This window comes from Sprattus sprattus (assembly GCF_963457725.1).
Source record: "Sprattus sprattus genome assembly, chromosome: 4".
In the NCBI taxonomy this organism is placed as follows: domain Eukaryota; kingdom Metazoa; phylum Chordata; class Actinopteri; order Clupeiformes; family Clupeidae; genus Sprattus; species Sprattus sprattus.
Genome location: NC_137923.1, coordinates 15,349,704 through 15,371,599, shown reverse-complemented (window position 1 = coordinate 15,371,599; position 21,896 = coordinate 15,349,704). Strand labels below are relative to the sequence as shown.

General features: G+C 43.2%; 1 protein-coding gene across 1 annotated transcript in view; it reads right to left on the bottom strand.

The window, feature by feature from the left end:
- The window catches only part of fam13a (family with sequence similarity 13 member A), a gene marked incomplete at its 5' end in the record, with an annotated part of 61,514 nt that overhangs the window by 12,168 nt on the left and 27,450 nt on the right, over positions 1 to 21,896 (bottom strand). Inside the window, 6 exons of the mRNA XM_080837050.1 lie at positions 5,184 to 5,223; positions 5,959 to 6,032; positions 10,163 to 10,361; positions 11,330 to 11,509; positions 11,716 to 11,757; positions 20,556 to 20,597. Coding sequence (XP_080693176.1) covers positions 5,184 to 5,223; positions 5,959 to 6,032; positions 10,163 to 10,361; positions 11,330 to 11,509; positions 11,716 to 11,757; positions 20,556 to 20,597 — 577 coding nt within the window. The remainder of the gene's footprint in view (positions 1 to 5,183; positions 5,224 to 5,958; positions 6,033 to 10,162; positions 10,362 to 11,329; positions 11,510 to 11,715; positions 11,758 to 20,555; positions 20,598 to 21,896) is intronic.

Sequence of the window (21,896 nt, the reverse complement as noted above, 5' to 3'; positions counted from 1 at the left end):
TGGCTGAGGCTACTGGCCAAAAACAATCCCCCCCCCCCCCCTTCAGCCCCCATCTGCTGTGTGTGTGAGCATGCCTGTGTGTATGTGTGCTTGCCTGTGTGTGTGCCTGTTTGTATGTGTACATGACAGTCTGCGCGTGTCTGTTGGTGGGTGTTTTTCCTTCCTTCTTTTCCTACTTCTCTCTCTCTCTCTCTCTCTCTCTCTCTTTTGAAACTTGCCTACTCTCACCGCTTCACTGCACCTTCAGAGTTGTTTGTCTCACTAGTGCAAGGGAGGAGGGAGGAGGGAGGAAGGAGGGGGAAAGGGAGGAGGCAGGGGCAAAGCAGGCAGCAAGGCTGAGCATGCAAAGCACACAGGCAGGATTGCCTAGAAGCCACTGACATGAGCAAGCCTCTCATACCTCTCGCTAGCTAGCCTGCTCTTTCTCTCACAGACACTGTTTACCAATCAATCCATCTGCTCTGCACAGCTATTTAAAAAAATATGCTACATTCACCGATCAATCACCAGTACTGTGTTTTTCATGTCTTCCATCCTGAGCATTCTGACTTCTGTCCCCCCTTTCCATCTCTCTCTCTGTTCCTTCTCTCTCTCTGTTCCTTCTTTTCTCTCTCTCTCTCTCTCTCTCTCTGACCATGCAGGCAGGGCATGTTCACAGCCAGGACCCTGAGTTAAGCCCTGACCACGCTGGCTCACACTTCCGCCCGTGGTGCATTGGTCTCGGAGGGGGGGGGGGGGCTATTTTTGGATCAGATCAGAGCAGACCAGCGCATTACCTGCGGGAAGCAAGTCACAAGCCACTCTTAAACCAGACCTAACCTCACCCCATCCACCCCCAGCTACCCCACTGGTCTGGATCCATGACACAAACTCCAATTACAGCATGTTACTAGCTCTTCAAACCACTGTGACCACCACTGATATTCTTATCACTACTGTACACCAAAAGCTATCTGAGACCCAGATATCTAATGGAAGAAAGCCATTTGGAATGCCAGTAGGCAATGATCTGGGTATTGCCTTGCCTATGAGTAACAGCCATCTTTGGCACAGACTACTGCTTGGAGAGTGAAACTAATCTTCATTCATCTTCATTAGTTTAATGTGATCCACTGCGCCTCAAGTCGAACCATGCGTCCTAGCCTACTATGTATGTGCTACGGCAGCTTAGTGCAAGGAGTGACAAACATCACAAACGCAGCCACAGAGATGGAAATGCAAGCTGCCCACTCCAACTGTCAGCCGCCATAGAGTCCTCATGTGGATCGTAGTAGTTTGAAGGAGAGTTATGCCCCACAACATCTGCTCTGGCCCACGCACACTGTAGCTATGGAAATTTCCTCTCTCTCTAAATGGTCAGTGTTAACTGTTACTGTTTACTTGGACATGGTGTTTGGCTCAGAAAAAAAATGTAAACATACTGTACACTAGTAGTTCACTGGTCGTTTCCTTTATAACTATAGGTTAAAGGTGGGGGTATCATGCTTGGTGTTTTGTATCAAATAAAATACTATGCAAAATGCAGGTTAACCTCGTCACCATTAGTAAGCCAATAAATTAAATGTCATATTTGCTTGTGTCTATTTTTAACAACATTAATTTATGTGGCCGCATTAGTGTAGAAGTCTAGTCCATTACTTAACATGACAGACTCGATGTTAGAGCCGTCCTCGAGGAATCTGTCCACAACTGACAATCGTTGCATGTCTACTTTGTCACGACAACAGTTGGGAAAGAAAATTTGCCATGGTTTGTTTTATCAAAGAACTTCAAACTATGTATTCCCCCTCATCTGCTGTTCCATCCTTCCTCTTGCTTACCCAGGACTCTAACTGGGAAAGTGAGTGCATTCAAGATCTAGTGTAAATCTCGGGACAGGGTTAGTGGTGTAGGACATAAATTGTACACTGTGCACTGACATACTGTATGCATACACACAGAAACGTTTAACCCAAATCAGAAGTATACTTCATCAAATGGTAGGAGTGAAATCAACCATGAGATCATTCACACAACCACACATTTGTATTAGACAAAAAACAAACTCAAAACAAATTACTTAATGACAACCTGATGAATGAACCATTAGCACTTATTCAAGGAGAACAATGGAGACCATTTGACTTTGGTGAGCTTCTTAGGTGAAACTCACGTGACACAGAAACTTGGTACAGCTATACAAACACACAACAATAACAGACCCATTTCACCAATCTTGTACTCAATCCTAGGCACAGGTTAAGATGGCCTTGATGCAATCACAGTGGCAATTGCCCCTCAATGACAAACAGGTTAGTAACAACTGTAGGTTTTGGTTTCGTGTATGACTGGGAAAAGGAGGGTGACTCAGGGTAATTTAGCAAATCATTTATGATCATTGTATTAGGTCAGCTATGCCATTGAAGGGAGTGACATTCAAAACTGCCATAGAGACCACTTAAAAGTTACATGGCAGCCATTATCCATGTAAGGCTCTTACATTATTTTGAAAAGACAGAGCAAACCTTAAAGAAGCTACCTTAGTGTACTAATTGAAGAAGCTACCTTGGTGTACTAACTGAAGAAGCTACCTTGGTGTACTAATTGAAGAAGCTACCTTAGTGTTCTAATTGAAGAAGCTACCTTGGTGTACTAACTGAAGAAGCTACCTTGGTGTACTAATTGAAGAACCTGCCTTGGTGTACTTATTGCATGACGATTTGTGCAATGACTACAGATCCACAAGTACCAAAAAGTGTTTTGTGTGACTCAGCTAAGGGGTTCAGATAAAAGTTCCTCAGCTATGGTGTGATGGCGAGAACCACTTGAGTTTGTCTATTTCTGCTCAAATAACATAATCTCTACTGGTTATGCATGGGAGGTCTGGCCCAGCATTGCTGAATTACGACCTCAAACACACATACACAAACACACACAGGATTGAAAGGGATGAGACTTTGCCTGGTGTGCCTGATGCACAGAAATGTAGCAACTGTCGCCCCATCTGTCCACTTTGTGCTGATTATAAGGTGGCCACAGATGTTGTTCACACATTTGATTTTTTTCTAATTGATTTGTATTTCAACTCTGGTAAAAACTTAAATATATCCCAAACCTACAGTTTAAATCAATAAGAAAAGACCAGACACTCGCGAACAGTGTTATTGTCTAAAATATGTGCATACTGCAATTGTATTGTGGAAGCTAAACCAAACCACTTCATCCATAAACACAAAGTTTCGGCATAGCTTTGATTACAGTGTCCTTCATAAATAACTCACTTAATATAACAGCTCTGTTTAATCTGTAGTGGCTTTATTCACTTTTGTAATGATTAAAGGTTAAAGACCTGAATTGTTCCCCAGTGTTGGGTGGACTGAGAGAGGTGGGTGTTGAAGTGAGTAATCTTTTAAGCTCCTGCTGCCTGCTCTAGATGTGAGGCAGCATGTCTGAAGTGACAGAGGAGCAGCGTATGTATGGCATAGTACTGGACAGCGTGTTCTAGCCACTGGAGCATGTGATCTGGTTTCTACACCATGCACCATTGACACATTGATATATGAGTATGAGAGGGAAAGAGAGAGAGAGTGTATGTGTGTGTGTGTGTGTGTGTGTGTGTGTGTGTGTGTGTGTGTGTGTGTGTGTGTGTGTGTGTGTGTGTGTGTGTGTGTGTGTGTGTGTGTGTGTGTTTGAGTGTGTGTGTGTGTGTGTGTGTGTGTGTGTGTGTGTGTGTTTGTCAGTGTGTTTATGTCGAGTGCTCACTTGCTATGTAAAAAAAGACTCAAACACCCTAGGGCACAAATGATAAACAACGTCTTGTAAATAAAGCCATTAATCCAGTCCAGTATTGTGATAAAAACATTATACAGCACGCTTGTGAAACAATTGTACAACCAAATCCAAGGATAGAATTACGCCTGTTTGTGAATATGATGCCTTTTTTATTTAGTCAAGTATTTTCTAGCCCTTACTAGCACTGGTCTTTCAACGGACAGTTACGCTAATTAATGGAGACAAATTGCTGAAATGCGCGATAGGAGTGAACTGTACAGGAGGACTGACGAGCCGAATTGGAGCAGACAGGATGAAGATGGTGGATTTAAGGATCAGATGGGATCACTAGGTTGGTGCTAAAAACCATAGTGAGTGTGCCAGTGCCAGTGGCAGTGCCAGTGCCAGTGCACCAAGCTTGCCATGATGCAGCAGATGGCTCGGCAGCACCAGCCTGAGTCAGTGGCGAAGGGGAAGGAGTGCATCCTCCGCCCCAACCATCTGTGGACCGTGTGCCGGAGATTCCTCTTTGGCGCAAGACACAGTGTCAAAGTACACACATACAGGGACACAGAGGCATGAGTGCACCATTTAGACACATGCACACACGCGCACACACGCATACACACACACACACGCACATACACACGGGATCACACTCACACTCACATGCACACACAACCATGATAGCTGGAAAGCAGACTGTGAGTCTGGACAGGCACACATCCACCATTCTGGTTCCGCAGGACCAGGATGTTCACATTGAAAACCAGGATCGGTAAGAGGGAATCCAGTAAAATCTTGTTTTTGGAGCGCCGCGCCCTTCAAACAGGGAATCTGTGTCAGAGGTGAACACCTCAGCCAAGAGACGAATTAGAGGCCGCTGACCGCCTGCTCACACCCGGTCTGGTGTGTGGGTTACTGTTTTACACTCAGCGTCGGAGCCTGGGAAGGGCATCTGTTGTGCAAGCTACTGCTTTCTCCAGTGATCGCATGAAACATGACTCATGCTGGTGGTACTGGGGGACTAGTTTCTCTTTTCCTTTAGCTAGGCAAAACTATGTTTGTGGTAAATTCTTTCTTTTTTTCTCACAGACAATGCGGAAAGAGCCTTCCCTGACCCCTTAGACAGCCTCAAAAGAGGAGACATATTTCTGACCACCAGCCTCACATGGCAAATCAAGGCAAATGGAAATGAAAGAACATAATACTGATTTATTACTTATTAGGCCCTATGCACAATGTTTTGGCCATTCTGTGTATTTAGGTTAGATTAAATTGCTGCCTTCACATCTATGTACAACATAGACACATCTCCTTCAATGAAAGCATATTGTAAATTAAAAAGAGATGAATATAAACAAATCAGCAGTGAACAGGAGACGTCTAGGGGAAAGAGGCAAGAAAGACAACGAGAAGATGTTAACACTCACCGGTGCTGAGTTGGTATCTCCATCTTTGTGATGTTCATTCCTATAAAAAGAGGGGCAAACTTCATGTCATTTTGATGTTCCAGGTTCACAGTCATTCCACAGGCCCCTGCAGGCCAGAGCACACAGAAAGGCACTGGAGTGTTTTTGGACAGAGCTGCCTTTTGATTATCGCAAGTAGCTTCTATCTGATAAGACACTAGGACCTAAGCCATTAGGGGGGCCAACACAAGATGGCAATAGTGTTGAGGACTTTAATTTTACAAAAACATGGCAGTCTCTCCAGGATTTTGCCATGTTGCATTTTCTCAAATTCATGGAATTCCTACATTATTTGTAATTGTTTTTAGAGTTTAAAATCACCATAATTTTAACTGCAATTTTTAGAATTAAGTTACTTTTGGCAGCAAGAAATACACTAGAAACTCTTGCAAGATCCTGGTGGGATTACAATTTTTAGGTGTTACCACAGGAAAAAAGATGCAAGATCGCAAGATGTTCTAATATGTACCATTTCTCACAGCTATATCCCATTACAATCCTGTGTTTACGTATTTGAAATGTTATGGGTGGATGTGATGGCTTATACAGCCATGGGAGAAGAGGGGTGAAATGCTCCAATGGTATTTTAGTGGTATATGTCAAATCCCACACAGCAAATAAGCTGCTAGGTGCTGTGTACGGTTACATTTTCTTTTGTTTTCCTGTGTCTTTGCGTATCTCATTTCCTCATGCAGTCATGATTACCAAACTGAGGGGACCTTTACGGACTACATACCAGTCATCTGTGTACTCCATGCTCTCTGTTGGTGTGTGGTCATGTGCTTTTGATGCTTTGAAACATTCCTTTGGCTGTGTCAAGACAAAAAAAAAAAAAAGAAAGAATGAGATGACCGCATCCATGCTGGAAATGAGTACAGTGACCGATGGAGGACATTTACAATGGGAAAAAGGTAACATATTGCTGATGCGGTTGCATAATTCTATGTATCATTCCTATTCAATTATGACTAATTCTTTAACCACATTTAGCAATAATTTGCTTGCCAAGCTGAGACCAAAGGAGAGGCAGAGGTCAGTTGAGTCATCTAAAACACACTGATTTTAACTTAATTTGAACTTCTTTTAACTCTTTCTCTATTTGACGGAATAGATAATTATGTTAGGAAAATCAGAAAAGTCAGAAAAGAGCAACTGCAGTGCTCTGAAGTAGGTTATGCAGAGGAAGGAAAAGTTCCAAGCTGGCACAAACACAGAGTATCCATGCTGGATGTGTATGCTATTCCCCTGGTATAAATATCACTACTGCAGCTGCACACAGCACTTCTGCCAAGTAAGCATGTTCTATAAGTAATTTTCCATTCATAAACAAATAGACCACCACATACACACTCACTAAAGTTCAACACCAATGAGAATAGGAGGATGACCTCAATATTTCGAATAGTAGCATGACAAAAATGGCCAACAGCTGTAACAGGTGTTCCTGAGAAACCTTTTGCCCCCATTCCCTAGCCCCCCAACACCAACCAACACGCATGCAGAAACACACACACTGTCCCCCACACTGGAGGCTGTCCACTACATTAACACATTCCATAAATAGTCTCTTGGTTGCTGAGGTGGCCATGGGTTTGTTGCTCTTCTAGGTTTAAGGACAGACAACCCCAGTCACACCCTGGGCAAAAGGGCTAAGTATCTGCTGCTGTTTGGGGTTAGTGGGGGTCGGTGGTCTGCTCCCCACGCTATCAGATGTGTGTCAGAGTGTCAAGTGTCCTCTTGGCTCTTATGTAAGCCGTGGCAAGGAAAAAGCCACCTACAGCCTCGGCTAGGGTTTCATCAGTGTTACATCACTGTCGTCAAGATCTAGGTTGCATTAAGGAGCCGGGCCACTGATGAGGGGAGAAGTGGAATGAGATATGAGCGATGTGATTTAGAGGTACAGTGAGTTCGTAAATAATCACATCGCCACAGAACAAGTACACAGACATACATGGGTGGCCACCGGCCTCTTGGAGCAGTGCCTTGACAACCTCGACAATCTAGCCTGGGGTGCCATATTTCCCAGAAAGTACTAGCACCCTAAAATACACGCACACACACACGCACACACACGCACACACAGGCACACACAGGCACACACACGCACACACAGGGGCTTCCAAAAAAACAGAAAGTCTTGTCCTGTAGTAACAGTCTTTTTAAGAGACGTTTTCCTTTATGGCAAGAAGGTAGAAGGTATCTCTATCTGAGTCTGAGAGTCCTCTTGCAAAGTCCTGCAAAGCCAAAGGATAAGAGGGAGAATAATAAACCTTGGGGAACTTCATGTGTCCTGGATCACATCCTGCGATGTCTGAAGAGCTGCTATGTTTTTAAAGGTCCATCGATTTGAAGTAAAGCCCTATGCTGTTGTTTGTTTTTGTCCCTTAATTTAGATGTCCTTTTCATTCTTTTTCCCCTTTTTCACTTAATGAGCTTGTAATGAACCATTAGTTCTTTCAGGCCACTAAACATTATGAATATGTTTGTTTGTTTGCACATATTAGTATGTTTGTGTGTGTCAGTGTACGTCAGTGTGTGTGTGTGTGTGTGTGTGTGTGTCTGTGTGTGTGTGTGTGTGTGTGTGTGTGTGTGTGTGTGTGTGTGTGTATGTATGTATGTGTGTGTGTGTGTGTGTCTTTTAGAGCACTGGTGACTTTGTACCACAGCACCATAGAAACACGGTGTGTGTGGGAGAAAAACATTGGCCAGGGGCTGTCTGAATCAGGATAAAAGCTCTGGCTAATTCAGGTGCCATTACACCATTCCACAATCCATCCTGTTCCACAGCCCTGCTTGGCTCTGCATGATGCAACACACACACACACACTCACACACACACACACAGAGGTCTCAACCGTCTGCTTATATTAGCGCATGAAGCGCGTGATTTCCCGTCTCCTGCCTTCCCGACTCTCTCATATTCTCTGTCTACCCACGTCCCTCTCTTCCTGTCACTGCCTCTCAGCCCCTCCCCCCCCCCCCCCCCCCTCACCTCACTCTCTCCCTACCAACACAATTCACCTTCTAAAGGGAAACAGCCCTGTTACCAATGGCTTGGCATGGGCCCCAGCCATTAGAAGAAAGGATTTAAAAATACACACAAACATAAACACCCAAAACAAAAACAAAACAAAAGTGAGGTTTTGCCAGCACAAAATCACAGGGGTGAATTCCCAGAAAAGGGTTTCACGGCTGAACTTCAGGCTTCAAAACAAGCCTCTCAGCCCTTAGATTGTCTGATACACATGATGGGCTAAGTGTAGCAACAAGCCAACAAAACAACTAAGCACATTACTCTCACAAAATATACTGTTTGTTTAACTTTAATTCAATACTATTCAATTAGATTACATTTTATTTACAGCACCAATAACAGTTGAAATAATCTCAAGACGCTTTACAGTGCCCAGAGCCTGAGCCCTAAGTCGATGGTGGCAAAGAAAAACTCCCTTTTAACAGGAAGATACCTTGAGCAGAACCCCGCTCATAAGGGGGGACCCATCTGTCCTCGAGTCAGTCAATATAAAACACATTAGCATGCATGCAGAATATATGCGTGATACATATTTATAAGATGGTATTCATGATACATACAAGATTGATCGTGGGTGAAAATGGAGGGCCAACATCCAAAGAAAAGGTTTAAAAAACAGCTTAATTGGTATGCAATGTGTTCATAATGTCCGTTTGCAAATATAATGGTCATACAACATATTAAAGTAACACTATGCAACAATTATACTTCAGGATTAGGGTTAGGAAACGCAGTTTTACCTTAAAAAAAAAACAGCTTGAAAAAAATTGGGGCGCTACAATGACTTTTAATATGGAGAATCGCCTCCGTGCCATTGCCATACCAGGGTCCATAACTTTGTTCTGTAGTTTTGCAGGTGGCAGCCTGACTTGTTTACTGTCTGCCCATCTAGCAAGTAGCTTATTTGCCGTCTTGCTTTGTCTTGTGTTGCACTTGCTTGATGTTTGACTGTGTAAGGACAGTCGTTGAGTAACTAGTTTGTCATAATGTCAAAGTCAGCACATTTCAAGAGATTTAGTTAGTTTTAGCTGCTAGCATACCGTTAGCGAATAGCTATTGATCCGTTGTGCTGCTTTAAGGGTCTTTATACTCATAGGGTTCCTATTAATAGAATGAGCGGATGATTGTAATCATAGCACTGAAATATTAACACAATTTTTATGATAGCATGATCATTTCAACAATAGGACTCTATTTTGTCTGAAAAAAGCAACTTACATTAACAGTCTGTGAGATTTCCACAACAATATGGTCCTTCCAAAACTGTGACTCAAGACACTGTAATAGACTGTATAAACTTAACAAGACTGTCCTGAGGGTAGTTGAGTAAGTCAGAGGCTGTTGGTCAAATATGAGGGGGTCAGAAAGGCACCATAATATAGTCTACTGTCTGGACAAACTGATTTTCTTTGGAGGCTTTGCCTGTCTGATTTGTATTCAGGAGTGCAAGAGCATCACTGCACACCTTCCATCTACCAGATTGATTTGCATCTAACTTAGACCATAGCTAGTGAGAGACAGACCGAGGGAGGGCATAAAAAGACTGTAAGTGAGGCAAGGGTATTGAAGAAAAACATGAGCTTGAACAGGGTCAAGCAAATTAGAGTGCACAGATACAGAGCAAGAGAGAGAGAAAGAGAGAAAAACAGAAAGAGGTGGAGGGAGAGGTCAAGCTCATTAAAGATTATGACAAGTAAACAACTCAACTCTCAAGACTGAGACAGCGAGAAACAGCAAATAAGAGAGAAAATGACAAAGCAGTGGAGAGCAAAAGAGAGAGAGAGAGAGAGGGATAGGGAGGGAGAGAGAGAAAGAGAGAGATGAGAGAGAGAGAGAAGCAGAAAGATGGAGAAAACCCATATTTGGCTGAATCATTCCACATCAAAGGGCGGGCTGTAAGACTCACCGAGGGGGAGTCCTGGTTGTCCCTGAGCTCAGCCAGCGTGGGAACGGCGTGTTTGCTCTTCCTGTGTCTAGGCCCCTCCACAGAGTGTTTCTGGGCATGCGTCTGTGTGTGCGGGCGGGTCTGTTCCGGGCCGTGCTCTCCGACACTGACGTTATTGATAACTCCTATTGAGGGATCGTTCTCTTTGTTAATGCCTTCCCTGGAGCAGGAGGGAGAAAGCAAGACAGAGAGAGAGAAGAGAGAGAGAGAGAGAGAGAGGGAGAAGGAAAGAGAGAGAGAGAGAGAGAGGGAGAGGGAAAGAGAAACAGATCTGCTTGTCAGATCACGCCACGGAAGGAAACCTTAAGGAACTATTTATTTTCTCCTTTTCCGCTGCTCTCCCTGGGGATCGACTCATGAGCGCACTGTAAAATGACCACTTCATCCTGCTGTCACTACCACATATAAATACAGAGGCAGGGAGAAAAAAAACTTCCAAAATATCAAAACACAACAAAGTTCTTATGATGCACACCACACCCCCCCCCCCCCCCCCCCCCTCCCTAATTCTGTTTTGACCAAAGTGTGCTATCAAGGCCTTACAATTCCCCCTTAAGCCATTGTTTTCAGTGTGGGTTTGGCAGGATTCCCTGAGGTCTGTATCAGCATGGATTAGAAGGGCACCAAGGCACACACATTTCCCCTAAAACTCACACCGACTATGAGATGAAATCTGAAATCTGGAAAGACTGGTCATTATACTGGACTGTTTTTGTACAACAACCCAGTGCTTTCCAAAGGACGTGGCCTACATCTAGTGATTTTGGCCCCAGGTGGTCTCCTGTGCTCCTGTTATCTGACATACTGTACCACAAAACCAGTGATAAGAAATGTCAGAAAACCACACACACCAGACTGTACCATTCATATGGTCAAAAGGGACATGGAACAATTCTGTACTGGGTGAAGGAAAGAACAGCTGCCATAGTATAATCGTCTAGTAATCAGAAGGTTGCTAGTTCGATTCCCTGTCGAAGCGTCCTTGAGTAAGACGCTGAACCCCTAATTGCTCCTGATGTGCAGTCTGCAATCAGTGTATACATCCTTGTAAGTCGCTTTGGATAAAAGCGTCTGCTAAAAGACTAAATGTAATGTAAATGTATAATGGCACTGGCACACTTATTTCACCTGTCTCGCTGTGTTTGGGCTTCCTCCAGCTCACGCTGCTGGCGTCGCCTCTGACGGGCCGTCGACACAGGAGATGTCAGTGGAATGGTTGTGTCAGGGTCGTCTGAACTTTGAGTCCCATGCATGTGCACATCAAACAGGTGCTGTTCAACTGCAGAGCGAATGGTCCTCTCCAGGAATCTAGAGGAAAACAAAGGGAGGGAAAGATGAACAATAGAACAAAAAAGAAGAACAAGGACCACTGCATCACACACACTCTACATGACATGTCTCCTTCTTGTTTTTTACTTGTACTACTACTTGATTTGAGTGGATGGATAAAGACAAGGCATGATCCTCTGCAGTTGGGTTTGATTAATATAACCTTAAATGAATCCGCTACTTACTGTGCTAGGTCAGGTCTGCAACTATCTTGGGAGATCTGAGGGCTACAGACAGAGAAAGACAAAGAGGGAAAAACAGAGAGAGAAGAAGAAAGAGGGTTAGAGAGACTGCATACAGAACATACAGTGAGTAGGCAAATTAAGCCTCTGTTGACAGTTTTAGCATCAGGCACAGGAGAAGTCTCTGTCAGTGTCATTCAGCTCTGTGCTCAACCTCATATGAACCCATTGTTAAACCCCTTATCCCCTACCCCTCAGACCAATTCTGCTATAGGAAAATGCAAGCCATGTGTGTAAAGATAAATTAATGTATAGTGTGAGTTGTGTGTGTGTGTGTGTGTGTGTGTGTGTGTGTGTACTCGCATGGGGGGGAGAGAGACAGAGACAGAGAGTCTTTCGGAGACTGCTCTGCAGAACACTTGTGTGTTCCAGTCACAGGCACTGTCAGAACACGGGCAGCACACACACCACTGGCTGGGCATGGCACCTACATGCCCAGACAGACATACAGTACCAGTTGGAATCTGCACCTGTGCCAAGTTGCCAGTGTGGGGAATGTGAAAAGTAAGGGGATGAAAAGAAGTGTGTGAGTGTGGGTTGGTGTGTGTCTGTTCTCATACAAGGCCCCCCAGAGAAGCAGACATGTGAGAACAGTGTACAGGCTCTAACTCAGCCTCACTCCTGTACCACTGCCATGTCCCTTCTTCTGTCTACACTCGGTGGATAGGAAATTACCCTGAGTCATCTATCTGAAGACTAAAGCGATTAGCACTCACAGAGTAGTGAAGGTATGTGTGATGTAAGTACATGGGGTTTCTGGGATTTGAAATCATCCGCCCAGAATTGCTATCAATGTTTTTCAGGAGAAAAGACAAGTTGGTCTCAACACAAATGCACAGAGCAACTGTGTTCCCCAAACAGCCTCGTGTTGAGACAGATTTTCTGAGACCGTCGTCCATATAACACACCTGCACACGTGGCAGCCTCCATTGATTTATGACTATAGGGCTGATGTCTCAACACAGGATGACCCTTACATGACACAGGATGATTCTTACATGACCCTGCAACCTGACAACACTGATAGTAATCACCTGCCTTACAGTGTCCTCCTTACAATAAGCAAAGACCGAAAAGATTTGGAGCCATTTTAAATATTTTTCCTGAAAAAGGTGTTGCCTTGTATGATACTTAGGACTTTATGCTTATCTTCAGTTCATAACTAAAAACATCATGTTTACCATTTTTGTTCTGTCATTTTCTCTTTAACAACCTTATTATTATGATATGGTAAGGTATTAATATGTTAATATATATATGCACTCTTGTCGTGGAGGTTATGTATATCTGAGTGTGAGCACGGGTGACCCTGGGCCTGGTTCTACATAAACACTGATGTTGACAGTGACACCACAGCTTTGACGAGGCCTTGTGAAAAGGCAACAGATGATGATCAGATAGCAACAAAAGTGACATTAAGATTAAGTGAAATTTCACAAGCCAGGGCAAAGGGCTGGATACTGAGAATGGTGATGTAAAGAAAACAAGTCAGAGATACCAGAAACTGGTTTTTCATGTACTATGAAGATCAAGGCGGTGACATTGCCAGAAATCACATTGGGTACGCTAGCAGAAATGTAGTTCAAGAGAATGACTGAGGTGAAACAGTGACCAGTTGTCAGGGCAGTATTTCCAAAAATAGCCATGGTTTACGTTCAGCAAAACGGTTACTCACCAAAGACAGCTTAATGTGTAATGAATACTAAAGTTGACATTGAAACAGGGCAATGGGTTTGATTACTGCGAAAGAGTGTTGAGGTGAGAATCATTAACACACTCTCTGACCCGACACCCATAGCAGTTAAGAGGTCTTACTTAACTAACCTTTCTTCTGTCCTTCCGGCTAAGTATGCACCGTTATGCAACACTGGGTATTTCTTGGTCATTCATAACTGTTGCTTGGAATGTGTGTGTGGGGCTGTAAATTAAATTTGAATTTCAAGAAATGCCCTCAATCTGTGGAATTTAGTTTTCTAATAATTTGTGTTATTATACCATGCTTAGTTAACACAATTACTGCCCCCCTGAATTTTGACAGTACTTTTCTGTTCACAAACTGCTGACAGTGAGAAATGCAAACTGGTCTAGACCTAAGGTTTGGCTGAGGTTATATAAAGGTAAAGACTGGGTTAGGGTTTGTGTTGGTTACGGTTCAGGTTCAGGTTAGGGTTATAGCTCATTGATAGAGAGTTGAGAGTTAGGGCTGGTTGAAAGGTTATTGATTCAGGGGATTTACTAAGTGTTTGTAGAGTCAGAAACAAGCTGTGTAAATAAATACATTTAGCCAGAGATGGGTCGCTATAAGCATTCTGATTGAGTACATGTGTGACAACAGTGACAGTAGGCCCTAATACATGTGCCAATGTGATCAGAACAGTTTATCGTATCGTATTCGTGTGTAGGTGTGAACATTTTCAAGGGAAACGGCTCTTGTCGTTACGTGTTTACATGTGCAAAATGTAAAGCGTTTACATTGCCTCGGGCATGCGCAAAGACCACGGAGATGTGCTCCCACCTGGTTTGTTTACTAACAACATCAACGTGGATCCGCATCGTGCACAGGCAGTGTAGTGGCTTAAAGTTCCCTTCTTTCTATCAGCATATAGTTCTTAATATTTTCTTTGAATAACCACTCTCAGATGGAAAGAAAACGCGTCTACGCGTGGATGTGTTTCAACAACGGTAGAAAACTGTGTTTGCTCCATCTTTTACTGAACTCATAATTATATGACAGTGGTAGGCTATTAGTTACAGTTGAGACACCCGAAATAACTTGCATGAGCAGCAATCCTGAGACGTGATTTTTAGTTTGCACATGAATACTAACGTCTTCTTTGATCCCAAGAAATTTGAGCACACAACCCATCTCCCTTATGGAGGTATTGGCGAAAGTTGTTTTACCTACTTCATTGCAAACGTCTAGTTTTGCAAACGTGTCTAGTTTTTGTGCAGTCGTGAATAGAGTCTCAGTCTACTACACCATACATAGCATATCATGTTTGTAGAAAATGATTAAGGTGCAACAAATGGTAATAAGCATATTTAAATTAAATGATTCACATTGCAAGTAAAATGGTGCGGCTGGAGCAGATACAGGGAGAGACAACGGTGACGCAGTTTGGATGTAGCGACAAACGTTTATGTGCTGTAAGTAACAAACACTAGTGTTAACCAGTAGGCCTATGTGAGTAACGTGGGTTTTATTAAAACATAGCGTGTGTAATGTGTAGCTATTTCATTCCGTTTATTAACCTTTCCGGCTGTCTATATGTATTTACTAGACAGCAGTAGATGTAAAGGAAAGGGAATTAACCCCGGCAGCGGAGCATTTTGCGGAGCATTTTACTCCCCCGCATTCTCTCTACAAACTTCCATATAGACGCGGGATCAGCAGAGGAAAATCTTTGTTTCGTTAGGCTATTAGTTATATTTGAAAACAGCCAGTCATTGTAGCCTACCACTCGTGGAATAAGGAATTTCAAAGAGATGATGGAGTGATTTGACTCAGAAGTGACATTGGGCATTGGCAGCGCGATATGTTCAGAACAACTTAAACTTCTAGCTCAGTAACATCAACAGCTAAGAAAGAAGGTAAGAAAAATAGTCGGAAAACTTTGATTTGCAAGGGAAGCAGGCAAGTGTTGGGGTTGTTACAGTATATAGCCTACAATGTGGTGAAATTTCGGAATTAATAGGCTCGAGTGGCGTTTCCTAAATATGCTTTCTTTCATTTTGCAAAAAACAGTAGGCTATATTACCATATTAAAATGGTGTACCAAATTGCGTTTTATTACTGATAAAAAATTGTAGGCCTACTAGCCTATTGGATCAGTCTCCTTTCAAGAACAGGCAAGAACTTTCTAGCCTCGAACTTTCTAGCCTCCTGTCACCGTCTCCCCCCAGTCACGCACCGACTCCCCATGACACATCGGCCTGATTTGACACGCCCTTTTCTGAGCCGAACGATCGTGGTAAACCACCTCTCTCGAAAGGCTCAGACGATCGGCGGAAAAACGAACAGTTCACATCTAGACCCCTTATACATGAGGCAATTGTAACACGTTAGCGAGTTTCTATCAGTGCAGACGCGATGTAACAGCTTTACATTGACGCATGTATAAGGGGCTACTGACTCACTTTCCCTGAACTACAGCTTGCACTTACTGTAATGCCCTCTGTGTAAGGGGACATACGCAGTCGTTTGGCACTTTCTATTTGTACTTTGAGCACTATCTTCTGTTGTGTCTTTATGTGGTCCATATTTAGACCATTCCCGGAAACAAGTTCCCAGGGAGGCCATTGACTGGTAGACGTGAAGCGTGCCACAACTGCTTCCTACACAAAACAGGAAGAGAGTTTGTAAATCCCACCAATTCCAGGCTGATTGCCTCAGTTACCAGATCGTAGAGAGGGTCACCAGACGGCTGAGTCATGTTCCTCAGAACTCTCACGGCAACACTGGTTTACATTAAGGGGTTGGTCACTAAAGGTTAGGGAATGCTTTCCTGGACAGAAGGACAGTGCCAGGAGGTGTCTGGTGCTTGTAACTAGAGGTGGTGAGAGAAAGGAGTCCTTTCTCTCACCACATGTGGATGAAGGAGGAGATGGAGAGTCTTAAGAGTCCAGATATAAAGTGAAGCAGACTGAGAGGTGGAGTGAAGAGTGAGAGAAAGACATGGGAGAGAAAAAGGAAAAAGAGAGATAGTGTACCAGACAGAGACAGTTTGGTCAAAAAGGCTGTTCTTAAAAGAGTGCCAGTGTAATCCAAATTGAGAATAGGCTCATTGTGCTGTTGCTGAAGTGCTGAGCATTACAGAGCCATAGTCACAATGATGGCCCTTGACCATTACATAGCTGACCTATCAGTATAAAGGAACAGAATTAAGCACACTGAACAAGCAACAGCCATTCACAGACAGACTACCAGAAATTAACTTTGGCAGAGAATGTTATCTCATCATGACTCCACACAATTTCTGCAAAACAGCTGAAAACACACAGGGATGAAATCAGGTTACACCAGAAATTACTTTACAGCATGTACACACACAGGCTAACGAGGAAGACTCAATAATGAGTCCACATGACACAAATACCAGGTCACTATACTTGTCACAAATACCAGGTCACTACTTACAGTGGACCACCACCAAGACCACAGTGCTACACTAACTAGAGGAGACAAGCATCAATCCTGGATGTTCTGTACTGTACATTCCTATATGTACAGTTGTAGTGAGCACAGAAGGTCATTTCACGGTACTCCATCAAGAATTATTTTCAAAATGGGTCAGTGCATTCTAATGATATGACAGGAAAGCATTGATGCAAAAACATGATTTTCAAAAATGGGTAAAATAACTGGGCCAACTAGGGAATTCCACAATTGGTCACTCGTCTTAGCTGATAAAAATGGCAATTGATGTTAACATACTCTTGCAAAGTAACCCTTAAGAATGGTTTGTGACAGCAAGTAGCAACATAACTGGATATCTTTTAAAATTTCACCATGTGGACTTACAGTAGGAAACATTAGGAATGACTGTAAGTACTAACTAAAGATAGTTTTCTGAACAGACAAGTCACACAGTAGTGGTAGAACCAGATATGTGTTAGCTCTACTGAGGATTGCTACAACAAGAGCATTTCCACATACTTGCTGACAGATCCTCAATTAGCCTTAAGTAGTGAGAGTAATACATTTACTCCAAACAACCACCCGCCCACATAAATACACACAGACAACACTTGACACCCACATCCAAAAACATGCAGGTGCTCACGTACACTCCACGTGGAGCTCAAGAAAGAAAAACTGCAAAGAAGCTTAAGGGTGAGAGAAAGTGGCCCGAAAACAAAAACATATTTATCTATATCCACAAGCGGCAATAATGGGGTCCAGTAACAATGTTTTGCCATCTTTTTTCACATACAGATGACCCTGCCTCCTCCCCCCCGCAACAAGGTTTTGCCATCTTTTCCACAAGAAGATGTCATCTGCTGTTGTAAACAATGCAACTAGTCACTATTTGCATTGTTTACAACAGCACACGACATCTTTGTAATGTCCTGTTATAAACAATGCAACTAGTCACTAGTCACTAGTTGTTTACAACAGCACATGACATCTGCAGGTGGAAAAGACACTAGATACCAGTGGAAGCGACAAGGTGCTCAGTGTTGACAGATTGGAAATGGCGAAGTTATGTACCAAATGCTCGAAATGATCATTTGTATCATTATTATCATAATATCATGCATCTGGCAACACTTAGAAAGTGGTCGACCAATGATAGTTCTCTCTACAGTCAGAGCTCGCGCAAGAGAGCAAGGGAGATACCCTTTCCAAAACTTGTAAGGGTGTAAAAACTAGTTTGTGAAAGATCTAGAGAGAAATATCAGGCGAGGCAAAATCCCGGACAATTTTGGAATCCCTGCCGGACGCATTATTTAGGTCTTGAAAAGAGGACAGGGATTTATTTTTGAATAATTACCGACGGACAATACATTATCCCGCTTATTATACGGTCACTTGCCAAAAACAATAGAAGACATTCCTCCAACATACCTGTTTTAAATGATTTAGTTGCCGTTTCATGATTCCTGTTTAGAAATAAATAGTTCTTCAAGCAAATAGAACTTTGCAGTTTCAGGTGTTGCATAGCAACCCATTACTTGCTGACATCAAATTACCATGAGTCTGTTACGTTAAATGACCGGACTTCTTGCGGATTGATATGAAAGATGTGAATTAGATGCACAAAACCCGTTGCCAATGACAGCGGTCATTATCTTTTCGCAGCGGTCATTATCAAGAAATATCAGACCTGCGAACGTTGGGATGGCCCATTCAAATCAATGGTACTTTTTGGAACATTCTAAAGAGCCGTATAATAAAATAGGGGTAATGCATGATGTTTAAATGAAAATCTAACAATTATGATGTCATATATCTACGTACCAATGTTCACGTTGAATGGACGGTCACAGTAGAAGTTACAAGCTGCTGAAATTTGATTCACTGCAGTCGGCCAAATTGACGAAATTATCAAAGTGATGTTTTGGGAAAAGTTAGAACATGTTACTATGAGCCACTGTACCCAATCTTCAGTTTACTGATTTTTTTTCATTTTTGTTAAAGTGCCTCTAAGTGATCCGTTTGTATGAAATGCTGTTGAATGCACTTGTGAAGTTTCGTGAAAATCAGGCAATATATGTTGGCAAGAAACAAGGCATCAACTGTACAAAACAAAATCCTAATGAGAACAAAAACAACAGAGTTCTAGCAGCATTTCTGCTTGGACCCCTAAAGTCAAAACAAAAACACACCCACACATGCTCCAGGAAATACGATTCCCTGTTGTTCCTGGTCTCCTTGCACCAGGATACGTGGAGTTAAGAAAATATACGTAAGCAGTCCGTGCAATAAAGCATTTAGGTAATCCCAGTCATGTTTACGCCAATCTGAAGTCAGTGTTTAGGACGGATTGAGAACACTCATTTCTTTTGTCAACATGCTTATGATCAAGAGGTGTGCTGGTCTGGTCTGGGGCCCCTCCCCTCTTGACTGGCAAATGGATTAGTCTGTTTTGAACCGTTTGAAGTGTGGATGTGACTAAAAGCAAGTAAGCACCGGGCCCAGGCCCAGGCCGACCACAACAATGGGAGGGGAGAGGAGAGAAGAGGTGGGCATATGGGAGGATGGAGGGCGCAGAGGCAAAGGAGAAGGCAGAAGAAGTGTGCTTGAAGGAGGGGAGGGGCATATTGTGGGTCTGTGGCTGAGCCGCACACCGACGTCAAGAGCCTGAGGGATCTGTGAGCCATACGTATAAGCGTGCGTTACTGTGTTTGTTGTCAGACAAGCATTTGTTTGTGTGTATGTGTCGTTATGCACAGATTTTCTTTGAGCTTGGGTGTGTGTGTGTGTGTGTGTGTGTGTGTGTGTGCGCACGTGCACACACGTTTGTGTGTGACTGTGGGCAGCATGAAGTCCCATGGCTACAGGCTGCATGTGCATGTAGGAACAGTAGGACACAGTCGAGCGGTGATGTTTAGAGGAGATCAGGCACCATGGTTCTCTGACTGGCCATAGGCTGATGCGTCACAAAAGCCGAAAATTAAGGGCATGTGGACTCGAGACTGGATTAGATTGGAAGTAAAACTGGATGTCACTTGGCTATATGGACTGAAGTGGCACAGTACTGGACATGTTGAGGGTCAGGAATCTTTCGGGGAAAAGTATAAAGTATAAAATATACAGTATATTGACTATGAAGCTGTAGAGTAAGAATTTGTAAGTGTTTATGTTACGTACAACTTCCTGCCTGTTTTACATCATACTACAATTTGCACAATAAAGGATGCCACAAATGTCCACCGCAGGTGCATCACAGTGCATTTTCTTTGTCTTATACTGGTTACAAACAATCAATCATGTGGTCATTTCTAACAGGCTGGGTCCCAAACAAATACCTAATGTTATATCAGCTGCTTAAGTACTGTGGCATGATTTAGGTAACTGTACTTTCCTCCACATGACAATAACATGAAGAAGAGGAAGGTGCTGCATGGCTCTGTTGCCCTGCACAGTGCTGCACAGGTTGACACGCTCTGCCATATCTGTCTGTAACTACACCCCTCCCAGTCTGTCTATTACCGCTCATTTTTAGTTCCTTTCTTCTTTCATACTAGCTCACTCTCCTATTCCTAAAAAAAGCTGTACAACCATGTAGAAACCAATGCACACATAAACAAACAAACTAATAACACAGGGGAGGGCCTACCTCACATAGAATGGGGATATTGGTCTCTCCTCTTCCTGGGAGCTGTGTTGGGAAAAAGAAAAAAGCAACTGGTTACAGTGTGATTAGGCTTCGTCATGACCCAAACAAGCTGGCTGTTGTTGGGTTATTTTTTCCCTTCCACCTCTCATATGTTCCTGAAACTGTTTTTCAGAGTGCAACGAAAAACTGAGGGGGAGGCGTCAAAAAAAAAAAAAAAACGCCTTTTGTGTGTGGAACAATGAGCACCTAGCGTTACAGTCCAGTGCCTTTGTTGTGGTTGTCTCCGCTTATTACTATGACTGGCACTCAGTCGAGCCCAGAGCAAAAATATAGTTTGCACACACATACACACACAAACACACCCATGCACACTGGAACTCTGCCAGTGACACATGATTGAATTATGCAATGATAAAAGAGGAACTTAACGTTTGCATTGCTTAACTTTCACATACTGATGCACTCAGGCTGCACATTTCGTAAGAGCCTAACTTAATGCAGAAATTTGTTCTGTTAAAAAATAGTCAGGCAAAATCCACTTGATGAACTAGCTGTTATGATCTAAGCTGAACACATCGGGGAACATTTAAAAAGGGAAAAGGTTAAACATATTGTTAAGAAATTAAACAAATATGACTTTAAAATGCTAAGGCAAACGATTCTTGTTGGACTTAGTAGAGCAATCAAGTGGACTTTGTCTTGTCACTTCCTTTATTCATATTAGCTATAACTTATGTGGCCTTCCAGCTAGACCAGGCTGTGCAGTTTTATTTTATGGGATATTTTATACACAAAGGTAATGCACACTGGCGTAATCAAACACACCTAATTGATAGCCATCAAATCAGTTTAGATCTGATATAATAGCATTGAACACCACACCTCCAGTACGTAGAAAGATTCCCTCTTTGAAGGATGCGTACCTTCACACCCTCAGGCATGCCCCCTGTTCTACCATCACACCTCCAGGCATGCCCCCTGTTCTACCCTCAAGCATGCCCCCTGTTCTACCATCACACCTCCAGGCATGCCCCCTGTTCTACCATCACACCTCCAGGCATGCCCCCTGTTCTACCCTCAGGCATGCCCCCTGTTCTACCATCACACCTCCAGGCATGCCCCCTGTTCTACCCTGAGGCATGCCCCCTGTTCTACCATCACACCTCCAGGCATGCCCCCTGTTCTACCCTCAGGCATGCCCCCTGTTCTACCATCACACACTCAGGCATGCCCCCTGTTCCATGCATCTGGTTCCTGAAATGTTACACGTTTGTAGTAAACTGTGAATTGTCTACCTATATCATGTACTGTATGTATGCATTAAGCCTATGTACGCATTGG